The sequence below is a fragment of the Haliotis rufescens genome, unplaced genomic scaffold (assembly GCF_023055435.1).
Source record: "Haliotis rufescens isolate VD_foot unplaced genomic scaffold, xgHalRufe1.0.p SCAF_26, whole genome shotgun sequence".
NCBI classification, from domain to species: domain Eukaryota; kingdom Metazoa; phylum Mollusca; class Gastropoda; order Lepetellida; family Haliotidae; genus Haliotis; species Haliotis rufescens.
Window position 1 is genome coordinate 1,892,143 of NW_025963957.1, and position 16,992 is coordinate 1,909,134.

General features: G+C 44.8%; 1 protein-coding gene across 4 annotated transcripts in view; it reads left to right on the top strand.

The window, feature by feature from the left end:
* LOC124141450 (trichohyalin-like) overlaps window positions 1-16,992 on the top strand; it is a 46,564-nt gene that overhangs the window by 18,757 nt on the left and 10,815 nt on the right. For all 4 annotated transcript variants that reach the window (XM_048402416.1, XM_048402418.1, XM_048402417.1 and 1 more), the window contains 15 exons: window positions 806-923; window positions 1,938-2,114; window positions 2,549-2,668; window positions 4,115-4,237; window positions 4,647-4,790; window positions 5,629-5,712; window positions 6,079-6,147; window positions 6,878-7,071; window positions 7,926-8,152; window positions 8,488-8,543; window positions 8,966-9,036; window positions 9,844-9,997; window positions 10,866-11,021; window positions 11,949-12,087; window positions 13,633-13,872. In XM_048402416.1, the coding sequence (XP_048258373.1) occupies window positions 806-923; window positions 1,938-2,114; window positions 2,549-2,668; window positions 4,115-4,237; window positions 4,647-4,790; window positions 5,629-5,712; window positions 6,079-6,147; window positions 6,878-7,071; window positions 7,926-8,152; window positions 8,488-8,543; window positions 8,966-9,036; window positions 9,844-9,997; window positions 10,866-11,021; window positions 11,949-12,087; window positions 13,633-13,872 (2,072 nt within the window). The remainder of the gene's footprint in view (window positions 1-805; window positions 924-1,937; window positions 2,115-2,548; window positions 2,669-4,114; window positions 4,238-4,646; window positions 4,791-5,628; window positions 5,713-6,078; window positions 6,148-6,877; window positions 7,072-7,925; window positions 8,153-8,487; window positions 8,544-8,965; window positions 9,037-9,843; window positions 9,998-10,865; window positions 11,022-11,948; window positions 12,088-13,632; window positions 13,873-16,992) is intronic.

The window sequence follows — 16,992 nt, forward strand, 5'->3', positions numbered from 1 at the left end:
ATCTTTCATTTCCCACTCGTTCATTGGTGGTTGGGTTCCATTCCCTTTTACTTTCTGTTTTGTCTGATTGGTTTTTGTTTTGTTGCTTCAAGTCATTTCTTTGCTTTTTTGTTCTGACTACATGTGCTTTGAATTTGTTGATAACACATTTTAAGTGTTAACCTCAGAAATTGCACTCTATGATGCTAACATACATGTTTATGTTCTTTTTGGGTGTTTATGTGATTTTCTTTATTGTTTGTGTGTGAGTATTGTGTCTTTTGTTCTTATTTTTGTTTTCTAATTTATTTATTTTTTGCTTCACACTTTGACGTTTTTTGTGCACCTTGTTTTCATCATTGTTTGTACTATTACTCAATATTTTGCTTTTGAACCACTTCAGGTTCTACCTGAATATTCAGAAACAGAAACATGAATAACTTCAAGTAATTCTCTACCCAGCTTATAGGTTTGCTGTATCTGAGACTTACAAGTCCATCTTACTTTCATGATAAGTCAGTACTCATAGAGTCTGCCCATCAGCCAGAGACAAGATAATTTTCATAAAACCTCATACATAATCTTAACATTGACCTTTTTTGTGTTAGCATATCAGAATTGGCTTTCTTTCCTGACAAGCTCACAATACTGATATTGGTGGTTGTAAACTTCAAAACGATTTCGGGAATGTGGGCGATAACCAAAGGTCTCAATCGTTTCCGACTAAGCCTGACTATTGCAGTAGTGATGGTACAAGTGTAGGGTCTTGCCGCGATGCCAGCCATGTTGTGTGGAGGACGAGTTGTTAAGTGTTGCTCTAATGCAGGGAGGAGATGCAGCTCGCCCTGCAGCGACTCCGCGAGGAGGTGAAGTCACTACAGGCGGAGGAACAGGACAAGCTAGAGGAGGAGAAGGCAAAGGCCCTCGACAAACTTCACTCACAGGTAAGCTTGTTTCGGGTAGATTTGAAGAATATTCATTTCTAGGATTTCTGATCGAAATCTTATGTTTACAAATTTGGCTGTTGTGAATGACATATGGCTGTTGTGAATGACTGTTGACTTGATCTGTGTGCAAAGCCTGCTTGTTTCTCTCATACTGTTTCATGAAAGGCTACCATTGTCATACGAATTGTAAAAGACTTAATGAGGGGTTGGGGGGCAGGCAGGCAGGTTGTTACCCAGGTATCCAAGGTGCTGAAAATGACTTGCAGAGTTAAGTCATGCCAGAATCTGATGATCGCAGGTTCAAATCCCAGACTTGCCACAGGTATGATTCCTAGTTTGTCAGCACCATGCTTGTGCGCTTCACCAAGGTGGACAACATGTAGGACCTTCTAGAGAATGTGAATCTCTTTCTTACCCACATTAAGTTGGACTCATATTGTGGTATTATTGAAATACTTTTCGAAGCAGCATTAATACCAAATTCAGTCACTCTAACAATGTAAGAATAAGGATTATTAACTCTATAGATTAGAGCGTATTTCAGATGAGGATTTAGCAGAGCACTTGTTCTGTTTTATGTCAGAAAGTGTAGTCACAGTATGGAGATATATATTCACCGACAATAGAAACGCTAAAACCGTACATGTTGGTAAATAAATAAAGAATTACTCATATTCAAGAGATGTTAGATTGGTTCGACACACAAACGAACATACTGGTATGGTGTGTGAATAGATGCTCATGAACACATTGCATGTGACATCATAGATCCATTACTGGAGATGCACCATGTGTCTCGTGCAGGATTAGTGTGTAAAGTTTGGAAGTCACGTGCAGCATATCGTGATAAGAGTAAAGACACTCTGTGGTAGCACTTGACTGGTTGTTAGTTTTGTCATTAATTGGTACACATTGGAAACATCTCTTCTTAACGTACATACTCTACGATTTTCTATGGTTCGCGTTTCTTTTGGCGGTGAGTGTACATGTGCAGTATCGCGCTGCTTCCAGGTGGATGTTGCATTGTCCAGTGAGAGGGAGAAGCTGGAGGCAGAGCGCAACAGGAAGATGGAGAAGTTGAGGTCAAGGCAGGCCCAGGAACTGGAGGACCTAGAGGACGAGCTGGAGAGGAAGCACAAGGCCAAGGTCGATGACCTCAGGTCCGACCTGCAGGAGAAACATTCAAAGGTGGGTAGTGAGTGAATGTGTGTCTTGACCCCTTGTCTATGACTATGACCCTGCTTGTGACTTGTTTAACACGTGAATCATTGGTTACAAGATAAGAAGTTTCATTTGCAGTGAAATAGTTCTGTGTGACAACCATATTGTGTCCTGTCAATGGTCTCTCTCTGAATGACATCACACCACATCAGTAACAGTCAGAGGTTACAATTAAGCATGAAAATTAACCACTTCTTGTCAATGTTACAACTTCAAGATGAGGAAATTGAAAAAGAATTGAAATACTATAGCAGAAAATCTTGACTATCAAAGGACTCGCCTTAATTTGCAACTGATAATGACATGATTCTAGACATTGAGCTGAATTGCTTGGATTTATAAAGTCAGCATCTGGTCAGATATGTTGATATTGTGATGAATATTGGGGACTATTGATGCAGGCGATGCGTGAGATGCAGATGGAGGTGAAGCGGCTCCAGGCGGAGCAGAGCGAGCAGCAGGAGCAGGAGCTGGAGGTGGCCCAGAAGAGGCAGAGAACCATCAACGACATGGAGAAAGGGGTCAGTAGTCAATTACACCTAACCATGCGCTTATCATCCGGAAGTTTTGTGTTGTTGGGAGTGTGGTTCTGCCTCCAGTGAGAAGTGTGTTGTTAAGAGCGTGGAACTGCCACCAGTTAGTAGTGTGTTGTTAAGAGCATGGAACTGCCACCAGTTAGTAGTGTGTTGTTGAGAGTGTGGCACTGCCACCAGTTAGTATAGTGTTGTTGGGGGTGTGGTTCTGCCACCAGTTAGTAGTGTGTTGTTGAGAGTGTGACACTCCCACCAGTTAGTATAGTGTTGTTGAGAGTGTGGCACTGCCACCAGTCAGGAGTGTGTTGTTGAGAGTGTGACACTGCCACCAGTTAGTATAGTGTTGTTGAGAGTGTGACACTGCCTCCTGTTAGTAGTGTGTTGTTGAGAGTGTGGCACTGCCACCAGTTAGTAGTGTGTTGTTGGGGGTGTGGTTCTGCCTCCAGTTAGTAGTGTGTTGTTGAGAGTGTGACACTGCAACCAGTTAGTAGTGTGTTGTTGGGGGTGTGGTTCTGCCTCCAGTTAGTAGTGTGTTGTTGAGAGTGTGACACTGCTACCAGTTAGTAGTGTGTTGTTGAGAGTGTGACACTGCCACCAGTTAGTAGTGTGTTGTTGAGAGTGTGGCTCTGCCTCCAGTTAGCATAGTGTTGTTGAGAGTGTGGCACTGCCACCAGTTAGTAGTGTGTTGTTGAGAGTGTGGCACTGCCACCAGTTAGTAGTGTGTTGTTGAGAGTGTGACACTGCAACCAGTTAGTAGTGTGTTGTTGAGATTGTGGCACTGCCACCAGTTAGTAGTGTGTTGTTGAGAGTGTGACACTGCCTCCAGTTAGTAGTGTGTTGTTGAGAGTGTGACACTGCCTCCAGTTAGTAGTGTGTTGTTGAGAGTGTGGCACTGCCTCCTGTTAGTAGTGTGTTGTTGAGAGTGTGGCACTGCCACCAGTTAGTTGTGTGTTGTTGAGAGTGTGGCACTGCCACCAGTTAGTATAGTGTTGTTTGGAGTGTGGCACTGCCACCAGTTAGTAGTGTGTTGTTGAGAGTGTGACACTGCCTCCAGTTAGTTGTGTGTTGTTGAGAGTGTGGCACTGCCGCCAGTTAGCATAGTGTTGTTTGGAGTGTGGCACTGCCACCAGTTAGTAGTGTGTTGTTGAGAGTGTGACACTGCCTCCAGTTAGTTGTGTGTTGTTTGGAGTGTGACACTGCCACCAGTTAGTAGTGTGTTGTTGAGAGTGTGACACTGCCTCCAGTTAGTTGTGTGTTGTTGAGAGTGTGGCACTGCCTCCAGTTAGTAGTGTGTTGTTGAGAGTGTGGCACTGCCACCAGTTAGTATAGTGTTGTTTGGAGTGTGACACTGCCACCAGTTAGTAGTGTGTTGTTGAGAGTGTGGCTCTGCCACCAGTTAGTCCTGTGTTATTGAGAGTGTGACTCTGCTTGCAGCTGGACGAGGTTCTGGCAGAGAGGAGGCAGGAAATGAAGGAGGACCAGAAGAAGAGAATGGAGAAGTTGAGGAAGGACCACGAGGAAGAGCTGAGGAAGATGCAGGAGGAATACAGGAACACGGTACATAGATAGACATGATTGTTATTGGCTCACTGGTAGACTGCAACCACTGATGGATGTCTTTGTTATCCCAATAGGGTAACGGGGTCAATAGGGCCCCGTATTGACATCATTTGTCAAAACGTCATTTTGTCATTTTTCAGTAGATTCGGGCCAATAACATTTTCCTCGGGCCAATGTGACTGACCTTGGACTTTTAACAAGGCGAATGTTAAAACACACATATAATAACATAATAATTTGACAGTATCTAGGTCATCAGACTATCACTGAATTACCCCCAGGTTGCAGGTAAAACTTGTACCAGGAACTCCGTCTTATTGTGTGCTCCAGTGAATATGTCAGTGTAAAAACTATTGTAAATGATGAGTTTCTTGTGATGAGTATGTTGTTTGCGATCCTGCTAAAGATTACCAAGGAACAGAGGAACCTGACCAGCACCTTTGAGGCTGAGAAAAGGAGGCTTGAGAAGCAGCACAGCCAGGAGATGGAGAGTCTGAAGCGTCAGTGTGCCCGCAAGAGAGAGAGCCTGCAGGAACAGCTGGAGGATGAGGTGAGGGATGTGCTGTAGAAACCTTGTTCCCGTCATCCTGTAGGTCACTGTGTATCCTTGGTTCTTTTGTGCCCCAGTATCGAGGCTTGTAATCAGAGGCTGACTGTGCATCCAAGTACCCTGATCTTTGCTCTTGTTATATGCCACTGTTTTGCCTGGTTACACAAACCTATTATACGAACCAACTTCAATAAGTTTTTTCTCTTGTACAATTTCCTGGAGAAAACAGTTCAATAGATACTATAAAGTTGACACTGCATTGCCACATAACATTGAATCAGCTTCAATAAGTATTTTGTATTGTACAATTTTCCTGAGATCTTTGAAGAGAACTGTTCTATAGATGCTATAAAGTTGGCGCTAAAAGTTGTAGCAGGATCACTCGTTAGGTTTTATGCTACTCGCCACTGCCTACAATGAATTTATGTTACCAACATATTTTAATATGACATTGTAAAACAATTAAAACAAATTCAAAATTCACTACAGCTGTTTGATTGAGCTGGGGTAAACTTGTGCTATGTCACATGACCTCCATTGACTCGACAAAAGTGTGGGTCTTTTTGCTTTATAGCTGGGTATAATGGATTTATTCTGCCTCTCAGAAAAACACATGCAGCCGACTTGCTCGTAGCGGGGAATAAAGGATTTATTCCCCCGCTGAGAAATTTATTTCCCTCCTAGGTGGGATATATACTATTTTTTGAAGATCAGGTGGACCAATCAGATCTCATCATTCTGACATGGAGGTATGATAATGTATTTCACCCGATGCTGTACATGTTGATACAATCTTGCTGAATCTTGCTGGATATTTCAATATATATTTGTACTACAGGAAGAAGAAATTCGGGAGAAGAGTGCAGATTTAGAGAGGAAGAAAAAGGACATTGAGAAGAGTTTTAAGAATCTGGACATTGAAGTAAGTATTATATGTTAAAAAACTTGATTCACAGCATAATGATAATATCATAGTGTTATCATGTTACACATTTTGGTAACATGTCCAATAATTTGACAAAATAAATGAGAAATATGTTCAAACTAATGATAATGTGATAATACGTTTTTCAAAGTGTTATTCTGTTAATATGTTACACTTTTTTGTAGTAATCTAATCAAGCTAATAATTTGACCAAATTGTATGTGAAAGATTTTCAAGCTGGTGATGCTGTGTAATAATCATTTTGTTAGTTATTGTTGAAAAAGAAAATTATGATATATTTTGTGACACACGGAATGTGACCGAAACGTCATTGAAACAAGCTATTGCTTGGATGTCCACCAGGAGCAGAGGCTAGACGACAGGAGGGAGAAGTTCCGGGAGGATCAGAACAAGTTAGACCAGCAGCAAGATGTGAGTGGAGACGCTTGTCATTTTGTAGCAGAAAGGCTGAATGAATGATGCACTTGTGCAGAACTGTGTCAAGGTTCTACAAAAAAATGCATGATGGCTTCATTTTGTATTGCTACACACTGTTTCACCGATCTTGCTTATTGTTTTACATACCTTGAAACTAGGAGTTGTCTTGTCATATCTATTCCATTAATAGATTGTCTTAAAATAACAGGGTGGTGGGGTAGCCTAATGGTTAAAGTGTTTGCTCATCATGCTGAAGCCCCGGGTTCGATTCCCCAAATGAGTGCTATGTGTAAAGCCCATTTCTAGTGTCCCCTGACGTGATGTTGCTGGAATATTGCTAAAAGCAGCGTAAAACCATACTCGCACATTCTTAAAATAGCTTGTACCATATTTGCCATATGAGCACCCTGCTATAATAAACTTCTACTGACCAACTATCAGACCAATCTGTAATCTTTGTAAGCTCCCCCTACTTAGACCAAACATTTACATGAACATGACTTTTTTCTGTGTGTATATTACAGATCTTTTACAAAAAACAGCAGCGTGCAAAGGTTATATTATTGCCTAGTAACTTTCAACTAATTTTGTTCACTACTGCTCGATCTGTGTATACGAATGTAACTCATATTTGTGGTTTTGATAAGAGCCTATGGGATTTGGGATATATTTTTAGGGTCATTTAAGCATGGAATAGACAGATATTGTGACACTACAATTTCAGGATGCTTTTGGGAACCGAGCCCAGTCTCTGACAAGTCATGAGTTGGAGAGGATGAGGGAAGAGAGGAAGCAGCTTCAAGAAGAGATCCGGATGGCGAGAACAGATGTTGAGGCTTTCAAGAAGGACAAGAGGATACTGGAGGGGGATGTCCTGAAGCTGAAAATGACGCGGGACCAGAACACGCGCAAACTCAAGTAAGTTTTCTCTAAATAATCATATCGAAAATGGTTCCTTGCACTGTGCGGTATGCTGTTATTTCAATATGAAAGAATACATGTTGCTTTTCTTGGTGGGATGTAAGATGTAAACTGTTTCTCAGGCAGTGACTTATTGGGCAGGCAGAATCTTGCTTTGGTATAAACTATCTAGATAGTTTTATCTTGAAGCAGATAATGTTGCTGATGCAGACTGTGTCTCATATAGGTCCTAAACAAGTATGACACATTGTTCTTTGCTGCTTTGTTTTGACTTCAGGATTGTTAAACTCACCCCACTGTGTCACGAGAGGGAGTTAACGATGCATTGCATCTTCCCGAGGCAAGGGAGTTAACTGACTATAAATGTCCAGTTTCCACCCTTGCCGAATAGGGCTGGTATTGTGGGAGTTAAATTTTGGCTTGACTAGTGAGTCTGTCTATAGTTGAATCAAAATCGCGTAACGAATTTGACATTGGGTTCATAAACTTTAGTGCAGATTTCGGACAATTGCAGAATTTGCAGAGCATGTGTACCGTAACCTGATAGTTTCCAAATCTTTTCATGTTGTTTATCAAGGTGCTTAAATGGTTTGATGCATTTTGCGAATTAAGAGCCATTTTATTACAATAAATATCATGATCATCGATCAGATCATTTTGACTAGGTGCTGTCACTTTGTTTGAAGCAAATGCAAATGCAAGTGCAAGTAGGAGGGACATAGAAGGGCGCAATGATCGAGCCACGGAATTCCAGCCTAGGTCAGCAAGGTTGGAAACTTGACTTTTATGGTCAGTTAACTCCCTTGCCTCAGGAAGATGGTTGCATTGATGCTACTATGTCTCTTTGTCAGTGAACTGAAGGAGAAGTTGGACAAGAAGACCCAGGAACTGGAAAAACTGCATCTCCGCATCAATGAGGCCATCGAGGAAAACGAAACTGCTGGCCGGCAGCTCTTGCACAGTACCACCCGAGTGGCTGACCAGACAGCTGGACGACTGTCCATGGATGACCTCCACCACACAGACAGGAGGGCCAGCAACCCTCTGCTCAGTGAGGAGGACGACTCCTCTATACAAGGTGAGGTTAAGGAACAAAACTAGGCTTGGGTCCCCCCCCTTGATATTTGATATTGCTTTATAAGTGTTTTGTATTAAGATTCTATTACCATTAGGAATTGGTCTGTAGTGCCCACTGCTTGTTGTACAAGCTGATTTACAGATTATTATTTGTGACTGAGAAAGTGATTTTAATTAAATACTGCAGTCAGCAAAATTACATCTACACGGATTGCACATTGCTGGCATCTCTGATATTGTTCCTACTTCAGACTAGGCTGTGACTCCTCATACAGTTTGCTCAATAGACACACATAGAAAGCGTAATAAACCAAGCAACGTTTTTCTTTCCATCAGTGCCTATACCTGGCTCAAAGAAGAAGAGCGTGAGGATGACAGATGAAGCTGAGATGGTATGTGTCTTGGCACATAGATAGGTCTAGTGGTGAACTGGTGCCTTTTGATAGTTTGGGATTTTAAAAAAAAATTGTTTTTGAGTTTCCATTGTAACGACATTGACTAAGACTGAAAATGGTGAATATTGCAAGGTGTGATATTTTGAAATATGTAGATACAAACATGTAAGGGGGGATGTTGGGCTCTGAACACTGGTTAAAGGAAGCCGTTGAGCTGTTCTCAGAGGCGTGAAGACCTGAAATATCATGTGACCTGGTTATGTCACAATGGAATTCCGTTTTGTCTGAAGACAGGTGTTTTGTTTTGAACTTGTTGTGCAGATACTTACTGGGTAGAAACCCTAGTGATGATTTTTTTAGCCCAAAGTGTCTTATTCTAACTTTGATTGGTCTGATTCTGGGCATGGTTGATGTTGCAGATCTCTGCGAGTGTGTTGGACATGTTGTCTGATGATGAACCAGAGTCTTTCGTGACAGGCACCTTCAGCAGGTAGGTGAAGCATGTGGCACTGTACATCAAGTTCCTCCTGTGGTGTAGCTTGATAAGCCCTGATGTCAGCACCATGCCCATCCTCGTAGCAGGATATAAATGGGGTACCCCATGGGCATTCCGGACTAGAATAGGTCCCCAGTAACTTTGCTGGTCTAAAAAGGCAATTTGATGGATCTTGTTGTCAGACTTAGTGACTTGGTTGATAGCGTGTCACGACGACATGGATTGTCGCCCATAGTATCATAGTATCATAGTATCATAGTATCAGAGTATCAGGTTTCTATCTGGTTTTATCCAGAATTAATTATTTACAGGCTTCCATCATATAATCAGTTGCTGGAATATTGCCAAGTGCGATGTTACATAACAAATAAACAAACAAGTGAAATATGGTGTCTATGACCTTCAACACTGTGATGTTACTGAAATATTTTCGGGGCAATATTGAACACCAGGATAATTAGCATTAAGGGGCTAAAACAAGGACTGGTCGGCTCGGAGTCAGTATCTGTGTCTGAGTGGGGTATTCATGTTAAACTGCGGAATTATATCTCAGTGGGATAGCACTATTAATCAGCATCAATCCAGACTTGTACAAGCCACACACATCATACACATGCATGCACCTTGCTGTATGAGTGCAATTATCTTGGACACAATGTTAAACCCCATTTTACATCACTTTAACAAAATTGCTTTTTGGCTTGTGCCACTTGCTGATTGATTTTGCAAATGGACAATACCCCAGATGATATCTATGGTTCTTTTCTGTGATGTCTGAATCCTGTGATTTGTCTCATGCAGAGTGTTACGAGATCACCTCAAGAAGGAGAGTTCATCCATTGGCCTGGCTAAGACCTTCCTCCGTAAACAGCGGCAGTCTCTGAAGCGGCGCCAGGCAGCCCTGACAGCAGCCAAACAGGAACTGACGCGAGACATGAGTCTAGCTCAACAAGGGGTGGGTTGTTGTTGATGAGGGTGGCACATACTGTTCCAGTCCTCAAAACTCCAGTCAGTGTGTTCCAAACTCAACAAGATAGGCTTCATGGTTGGATGAGTATTTCTTGGGTCTGCCATGTCCTGAAGACCATGGAAGAACTGTAATTATCTTATACAAACTCCAGAATTTCTTGAGCATTGATTGTTACAAAGTAGAACCCATTTTGATATTTCATAGGAGTACAGTCTTCTTCTGTGATAGGGCTTGATCATTCCTAAATGCATACCCACACATGTATCTCATGCTAGAGTGTCAAGCCTGACAAATGTCTGATGAAAAGAGTTGGGTGGTGGACATGGTGGTAGGGTCAGAGGGTAGGATGGTTGGGTACAGAGCAGGATTATAGGTGGGATAAAGGGTAGTAGAATGGCTGTTAGAGTTGTAGGTATGTGGGCTGGTGGGTATGTGGAATGGTGGTTTGGATGATGGGTAAGTGGAATGGTGGGTGGGATGGTGGGTAGGTGGAATGGTAGATGGGTGGGATGATAGGTGGGATGGTGGGTCAGATGATGGGTTGGTAGAATGATGGGTAAGGAATGGTGGGTGTATAGAATGGTGGGTTTGTTGGTGGTAGGTAGAATGGTGGATAGTGGAATGGTAGGTGGGATGGTGGGTAGGTATAGAATGGTTGGTCAGATGGTAGAACTGTGGGTCAGATGGTAGAACTGTGGGTCAGATGGTAGAACTGTGGGTCAGATGGTAGAACTGTGGGTCAGATGGTAGAACTGTGGGTCAGATGGTAGAATGGTAGGTAGGCAGGTAGAGTGGAGGGTGGGATGCCAGAGGGGAAAGCTCAGCTTGTTATGATGACACTGTTCCTCCACAGCCTCTGCCGGATGACAGTGCGAGGCTGCTGGATGATGTGAGGTCCAGTCTGGAGATGGAGGCCCTCAAGCTGGATCAGATGGAGGTGCAGATGGCCGCTGGGTCCAGACTCGTCCGCGAGAAGGAGCTCAAGATAAGGCAACTAGAGAACTGCAATGTGAGCAATATATACACGATTCACGGGTTTCTGTTCCTGGTTGTGTCCCTTAACTATTGATGGCTAAGTTCACACATCGTGTGAGCTTGTCTGTGCTAGAATCTGTGTTACATTATTTTCATTTGTTTTCTGTATATATTTGATGATGAAGAGACGACCTAGAATTCGAACTGAATGAAATGTCCCGAACATGACTTTTAAGAAACAACATTTGGCAAAACTATTGGTTTTCGAGAAGGGAGCTGACTCTAACTCTTGTCTACTCGAAAGTTTGAGGTGGGCTGACATTCGAAACTAAATGCACTTGTAAATTATAAATACAACATTAAAAAAACGTATTATTAATCACTCTTTTGTCTACTTTGAAATAAGTATTGTGACTTTTGATTGGATGTACATCGCGTAGAAACTACATCAACACATTTCTATGAACAACACAAAACTAGGTTGTGGGGTCATTAATATTCATGAGTTATTCCTTTTATGGAAGAAGTTCCTGGAAAAGTTTGAGGTCATAGGCTTGTATCATGTCCAAGTTTGAGGTCATAGGCTTGTATCATGTCCAAGTTTGATTCAAGTGGAGACATTATTTGCAGGTTCATATCGTCACCGACATTTATGATTAGATTGATGTGTTATATTGGAAAAAGCAGTTTGAGTGCTGTTGCCTATCTAAATTTAATTTTGAAGTAAGTTTTTTGCATTGTAACTACCGGTATTTTTGTAAAACTCTGTTATGGAACGACAGTGATCAGTCGATGACGTTAATTAAACTTCATAGACTTTGTGTACCTATCGTAGAACTAACATCACACTAAATATTTTATGAAGACATTTCCTATCACACTCGCTCGGCCAATACATGAATTCTGGCACTATTTCATAAAATCAGTATAATACACATGCTCGTATATGCTTGTGTTCCAGGTGAGCGACAGTGAGACAGAGTACACTCCCTTTGAACACCGCTACAAACCTATGAGTCTTCCATCCCTCGACATCAGCGATGATGACGAGAGCAGCGGCATCAGCAGCACTGACTACAACCTCGACAACTTCATTCAGGGTAGGATATTTTCACCAGAATTAGACAGAGTATTATAAGACGAGATTTCCACATCTCCACTAGTTGTTATGTGACACAGTGAGGATGTTGTGGCAAGGTTTTAACTGGGCATTGTATCGAAATGATTTGCAGCGGATGACATTTTCAGAATTTCAGAAACACTTTCAGGTACCTGGCTAGCCATGTCCTTGTTCCACAAAGTAGTTGTATTGCTTTGGCTGTCATAAGTCTATGTTAAAGTATGGGAGTTACGACAGACTTAGCCCTACTATCGCATTGTTGAACAAGGCCTTGACTAGTAGCTTGCCCATGTTGGAAGTTATATAGACATGTAAAATTTGACATGAACGGTTTTCAATACTTTTAGTTATCTAGGTATCAGTCACAAAGTAGGCATAATTTATGGATAACAACTTCTTTATTGTGCTGTTCAAGGATCCTTATACCATTGCCAAGTCAGACTGAATAATGTACATGGTACCGAATACAGTCAAGTCTCGTTAATCCGACGCTCGTTAATCCGACAAACGGTTTTATCCGACACTAATGATGGGAACCGATTAAATCAGTGCTATTTAGACCCCTTAATCCAACAGTCTTGTACTCTGACTCCGACGCACCTAATTTGCAACGAATTACCGAAATCACTCATCAGTCTCGTTAATCCGACACAGTGATCAGCATCCTCCGTGGTCATCTGTCTGCGAGTACACAGCCCAGTGTTTTGAAGCGAGACAAGTCGGCTGGTAGCTGCAGAGATAAACTTGCTTAACAATAAACAATTACTGCTTTAAATAAAGAAAACAGGATTAATTACATGCTTAGATTACCTCAATATCATTAAAACCAGATACAAGTTCTCACTACCGCTGAGGACATCCCATTACAGGTCACGTCAGAACGACCTTTTTCCAAATTTGACCGACCAATGAAATGACTAACAGGAAGTCGACATTAGCCACTAAGAAAGCAACTTTCTTGAGCTTTGCGGCACTAGTTTCAAACTGGCGACTTCCATTCCAGATAATGCTTTTAAAAATATTTTGAATCCGTCATACAGCATAATTTTGTTTATCTGACATACTCGTTAATTGGCAGCCAACCATGTCGGATTAACGGGTCTTGACTGTATATATGGTAGAGGATTAACAGTAACAATTGCATACACAATTAAACAGGATTAAGTGTACATAGGTGGGGTGATTACTGCTCATGAGTTCATAGTAGGCAGATGGGATGAAATAGCCTTGATCTCTGTTGATAGAAAGCTTGTGGCAGTAATGTGAACTGCTTCTGTTGTTTTCCTTTAGTGAAGTTGTGGAGGTTGTTGGAGAGGATTTGGATGTTATATGTTCAAAGCAGTGTTAAACCATACCTACTCACTTTCATCATTCTGTAATGGGCATTCATTTATTGGGTAACATCTAGGTGGATACAAACAACATGTTCTGCAATAGCTGGTATGCTGCCCTCCATTTGTGAATATGTCTGAAGTGAAGTGACTGTCAATAAGTGATAGTTATAAATGGAGGATTGCCTTTTCAGGATTAACCAAGCAGCATCAGCAACTTCAGCAACATCAGAACCAGCATCAGCATCAGCATCACCACACTCCCCCTGCCCCAGGGTCCTCCTCCTCTGTCCACAACGAGTCAGCACCAAGCCCAAGTAACCCTCTAGCCCAGTCTCTATACAAGATCAACAGTGAGCTATCTCGGGTGCTTGGGATGATCAGCACTAATACCCACCAGCCACCACCCACAGGGGGCAGCACCCACTCCTCAGGTAGGTGGTCACACTTCACTCTAAACACTACCCCCCAGCCACCACCCACTCCTCAGGTAGGTGGCCACACTTTACTGTACACACTACCCCCCAGCCACCACCCACTCCTCAGGTAGGTGGTCACACTTTACTCTACACACTACCCCCCAGCCACCACCAACTCCTCAGGTAGGTGGCCACACTTTACTCTACACACTACCCACCAGCCACCACCCACAGGGGGCAGCAACCACTCCTCAGGTAGGTGGTCACACTTTACTCTACCCACTACCCCCCAGCCACCACACACTCCTCAGGTAGATGGCCACACTTCACTCTACCCACTACCCCCCAGCCACCACCCACTACTCAGGTAGGTGGTCACACTTTACTCTACACACTACCCCCCAGCCACCACCAACTCCTCAGGTAGGTGGCCACACTTTACTCTACACACTACCAACCAGCCACCACCCACAGGGGGCAGCAACCACTCCTCAGGTAGGTGGTCACACTTTACTCTACACACTACCCCCCAGCCAACACCAACTCCTCAGGTAGGTGGCCACACTTTACTCTACCCACTACCCCCAGCCACCACCCACGCCTCAGGTAGGTGGTCACACTTTACTCTACACAATACCAACCAGCCACCACCAACTCCTCAGGTAGGTGGCCACACTTTACTCTACACACTACCCCCAGCCACCATCCACTCCTCAGGTAGGTGGCCACACTTTACTCTACCCACTACCCCCAGCCACCACCCACGCCTCAGGTAGGTGGTCACACTTTACTCTACACACTACCCACCAGCCACCACCCACTCCTCAGGTAGGTGGTCACACTTTACTCTACACACTACTCCCCAGCCACCACCCACTCAGGTAGGTGGTCACACTTTACTCTACACACTACCCACCAGCCACCACCCACTCAGGTAGGTGGTCACACTTTACTCTACACACTACCCCCCAGCCACCACCAACTCCTCAGGTAGGTGGTCACACTTTACTCTACCCACTACCCCCAGCCACCACCCACTCCTCAGGTAGGTGGCCACACTTTACTCTACACACTACCCACCAGCCACCACCCACAGGGGGCAGCAACCACTCCTCAGGTAGATGGTCACACTTTACTCTACACACTACCCCCCAGCCACCACCCACAGGGGCAGCACGCTCTCCTCAGGTAGGTGGTCACACTTTACTCTACACACTACCCCCCAGCCAACACCCACTCCTCAGGTAGATGGTCACACTTTACTCTACACACTACCCCCAGCCACCACCCACTTCTCAGGTAGATGGTCACACTTTACTCTACACACTACCCCCCAGCCAACACCCACTCCTCAGGTAGGTGGTCACACTTTACTCTACACACTACCCCCAGCCACCACCCACTCCTCAGGTAGATGGTCACACTTTACTCTACACACTACCCCCCAGCCAACACCCACTCCTCAGGTAGGTGGTCACACTTTACTCTACACACTACCCCCCAGCCACCACCCACTCCTCAGGTAGGTAGCCACACTTTACTGTACACACTACCCCCCAGCCACCACCCACTCCTCAGGTAGGTGGTCACACTTTACTCTACACACTACCCCCCAGCCAACACCCACTCCTCAGGTAGGTGGTCACACTTTACTCTACACACTAACCCCCAGCCATCACCAACTCCTCAGGAAGGTGGCCACACTTTACTCTACACACTACCCCCAGCCACCACCCACTCCTCAGGTAGGTGGCCACACTTTACTCTACACACTACCCCCCAGCCACCACCCACTCCTCAGGTAGGTGGTCACACTTTACTCTACACACTACCCCCCAGCCACCACCCACTCCTCAGGTAGATGGTCACACTTTACTCTACACACTACCCCCCAGCCACCACCCACTCCTCAGGTAGGTGGTCACACTTTACTCTACACACTACCCACCAGCCACCACCCACTCCTCAGGTAGGTGGTCACACTTTACTCTACACACTACCCCCCAGCCAACACCCACTCCTCAGGTAGGTGGTCACACTTTACTCTACACACTACCCACCAGCCACCACCCACTCCTCAGGTAGATGGTCACACTTTACTCTACACACTACCCCCCAGCCAACACCCACTCCTCAGGTAGGTGGTCACACTTTACTCTACACACTACCCCGAGCCACCACCTACTCTACCCACTACCCCCAGCCACCACCCACTCCTCAGGTAGGTGGCCACACTTTACTCTACACACTACCCCCCAGCCAACACCCACTCCTCAGGTAGGTGGCCACACTTTACTCTACACACTACCCACCAGCCACCACCCACTCCTCAGGTAGGTGGTCACACTTTACTCTACACACTACCCCCCAGCCACCACCCACTCCTCAGGTAGGTGGTCACACTTTACTCTACACACTACCCCCCAGCCACCACCCACTCCTCAGGTAGGTGGCCACACTTTACTCTACACACTACCCCCCAGCCACCACCCACTCCTCAGGTAGGTGGTCACACTTTACTCTACACACTACCCACCAGCCACCACCCACCAGCCACCACCCACAGGGGGCAGCAACCACTCCTCAGGTAGGTGGCCACACTTTACTCTACACACTACTCCCCAGCCAACACCCACTCCTCAGGTAGGTGGCCACACTTTACTCTACACACTACCCACCAGCCACCACCCACTCCTCAGGTAGGTGGCCACACTTTACTCTACACACTACCCCCCAGCCACCACCCACTCCTCAGGTAGGTGGCCACACTTCACTCTACACACTACCCCCCCAGCCACCACCCACTCCTCAGGTAGGTGGCCACACTTAACTCTACACACTACCCCCCAGCCACCACCCACTCCTCAGGTAGGTGGCCACACTTTACTCTACACACTACCCACCAGCCACCACCCACTCCTCAGGTAGATGGCCACACTTTACTCTACCCACTACCCACCAGCCACCACCCACTCCTCAGGTAGGTGGCCACACTTTACTCTACACACTACCCACCAGCCACCACCCACCAGCCACCACCCACAGGGGGCAGCAACCACTCCTCAGGTAGGTGGTCACACTTTACTCTACACACTACTCCCCAGCCAACACCCACTCCTCAGGTAGGTGGCCACA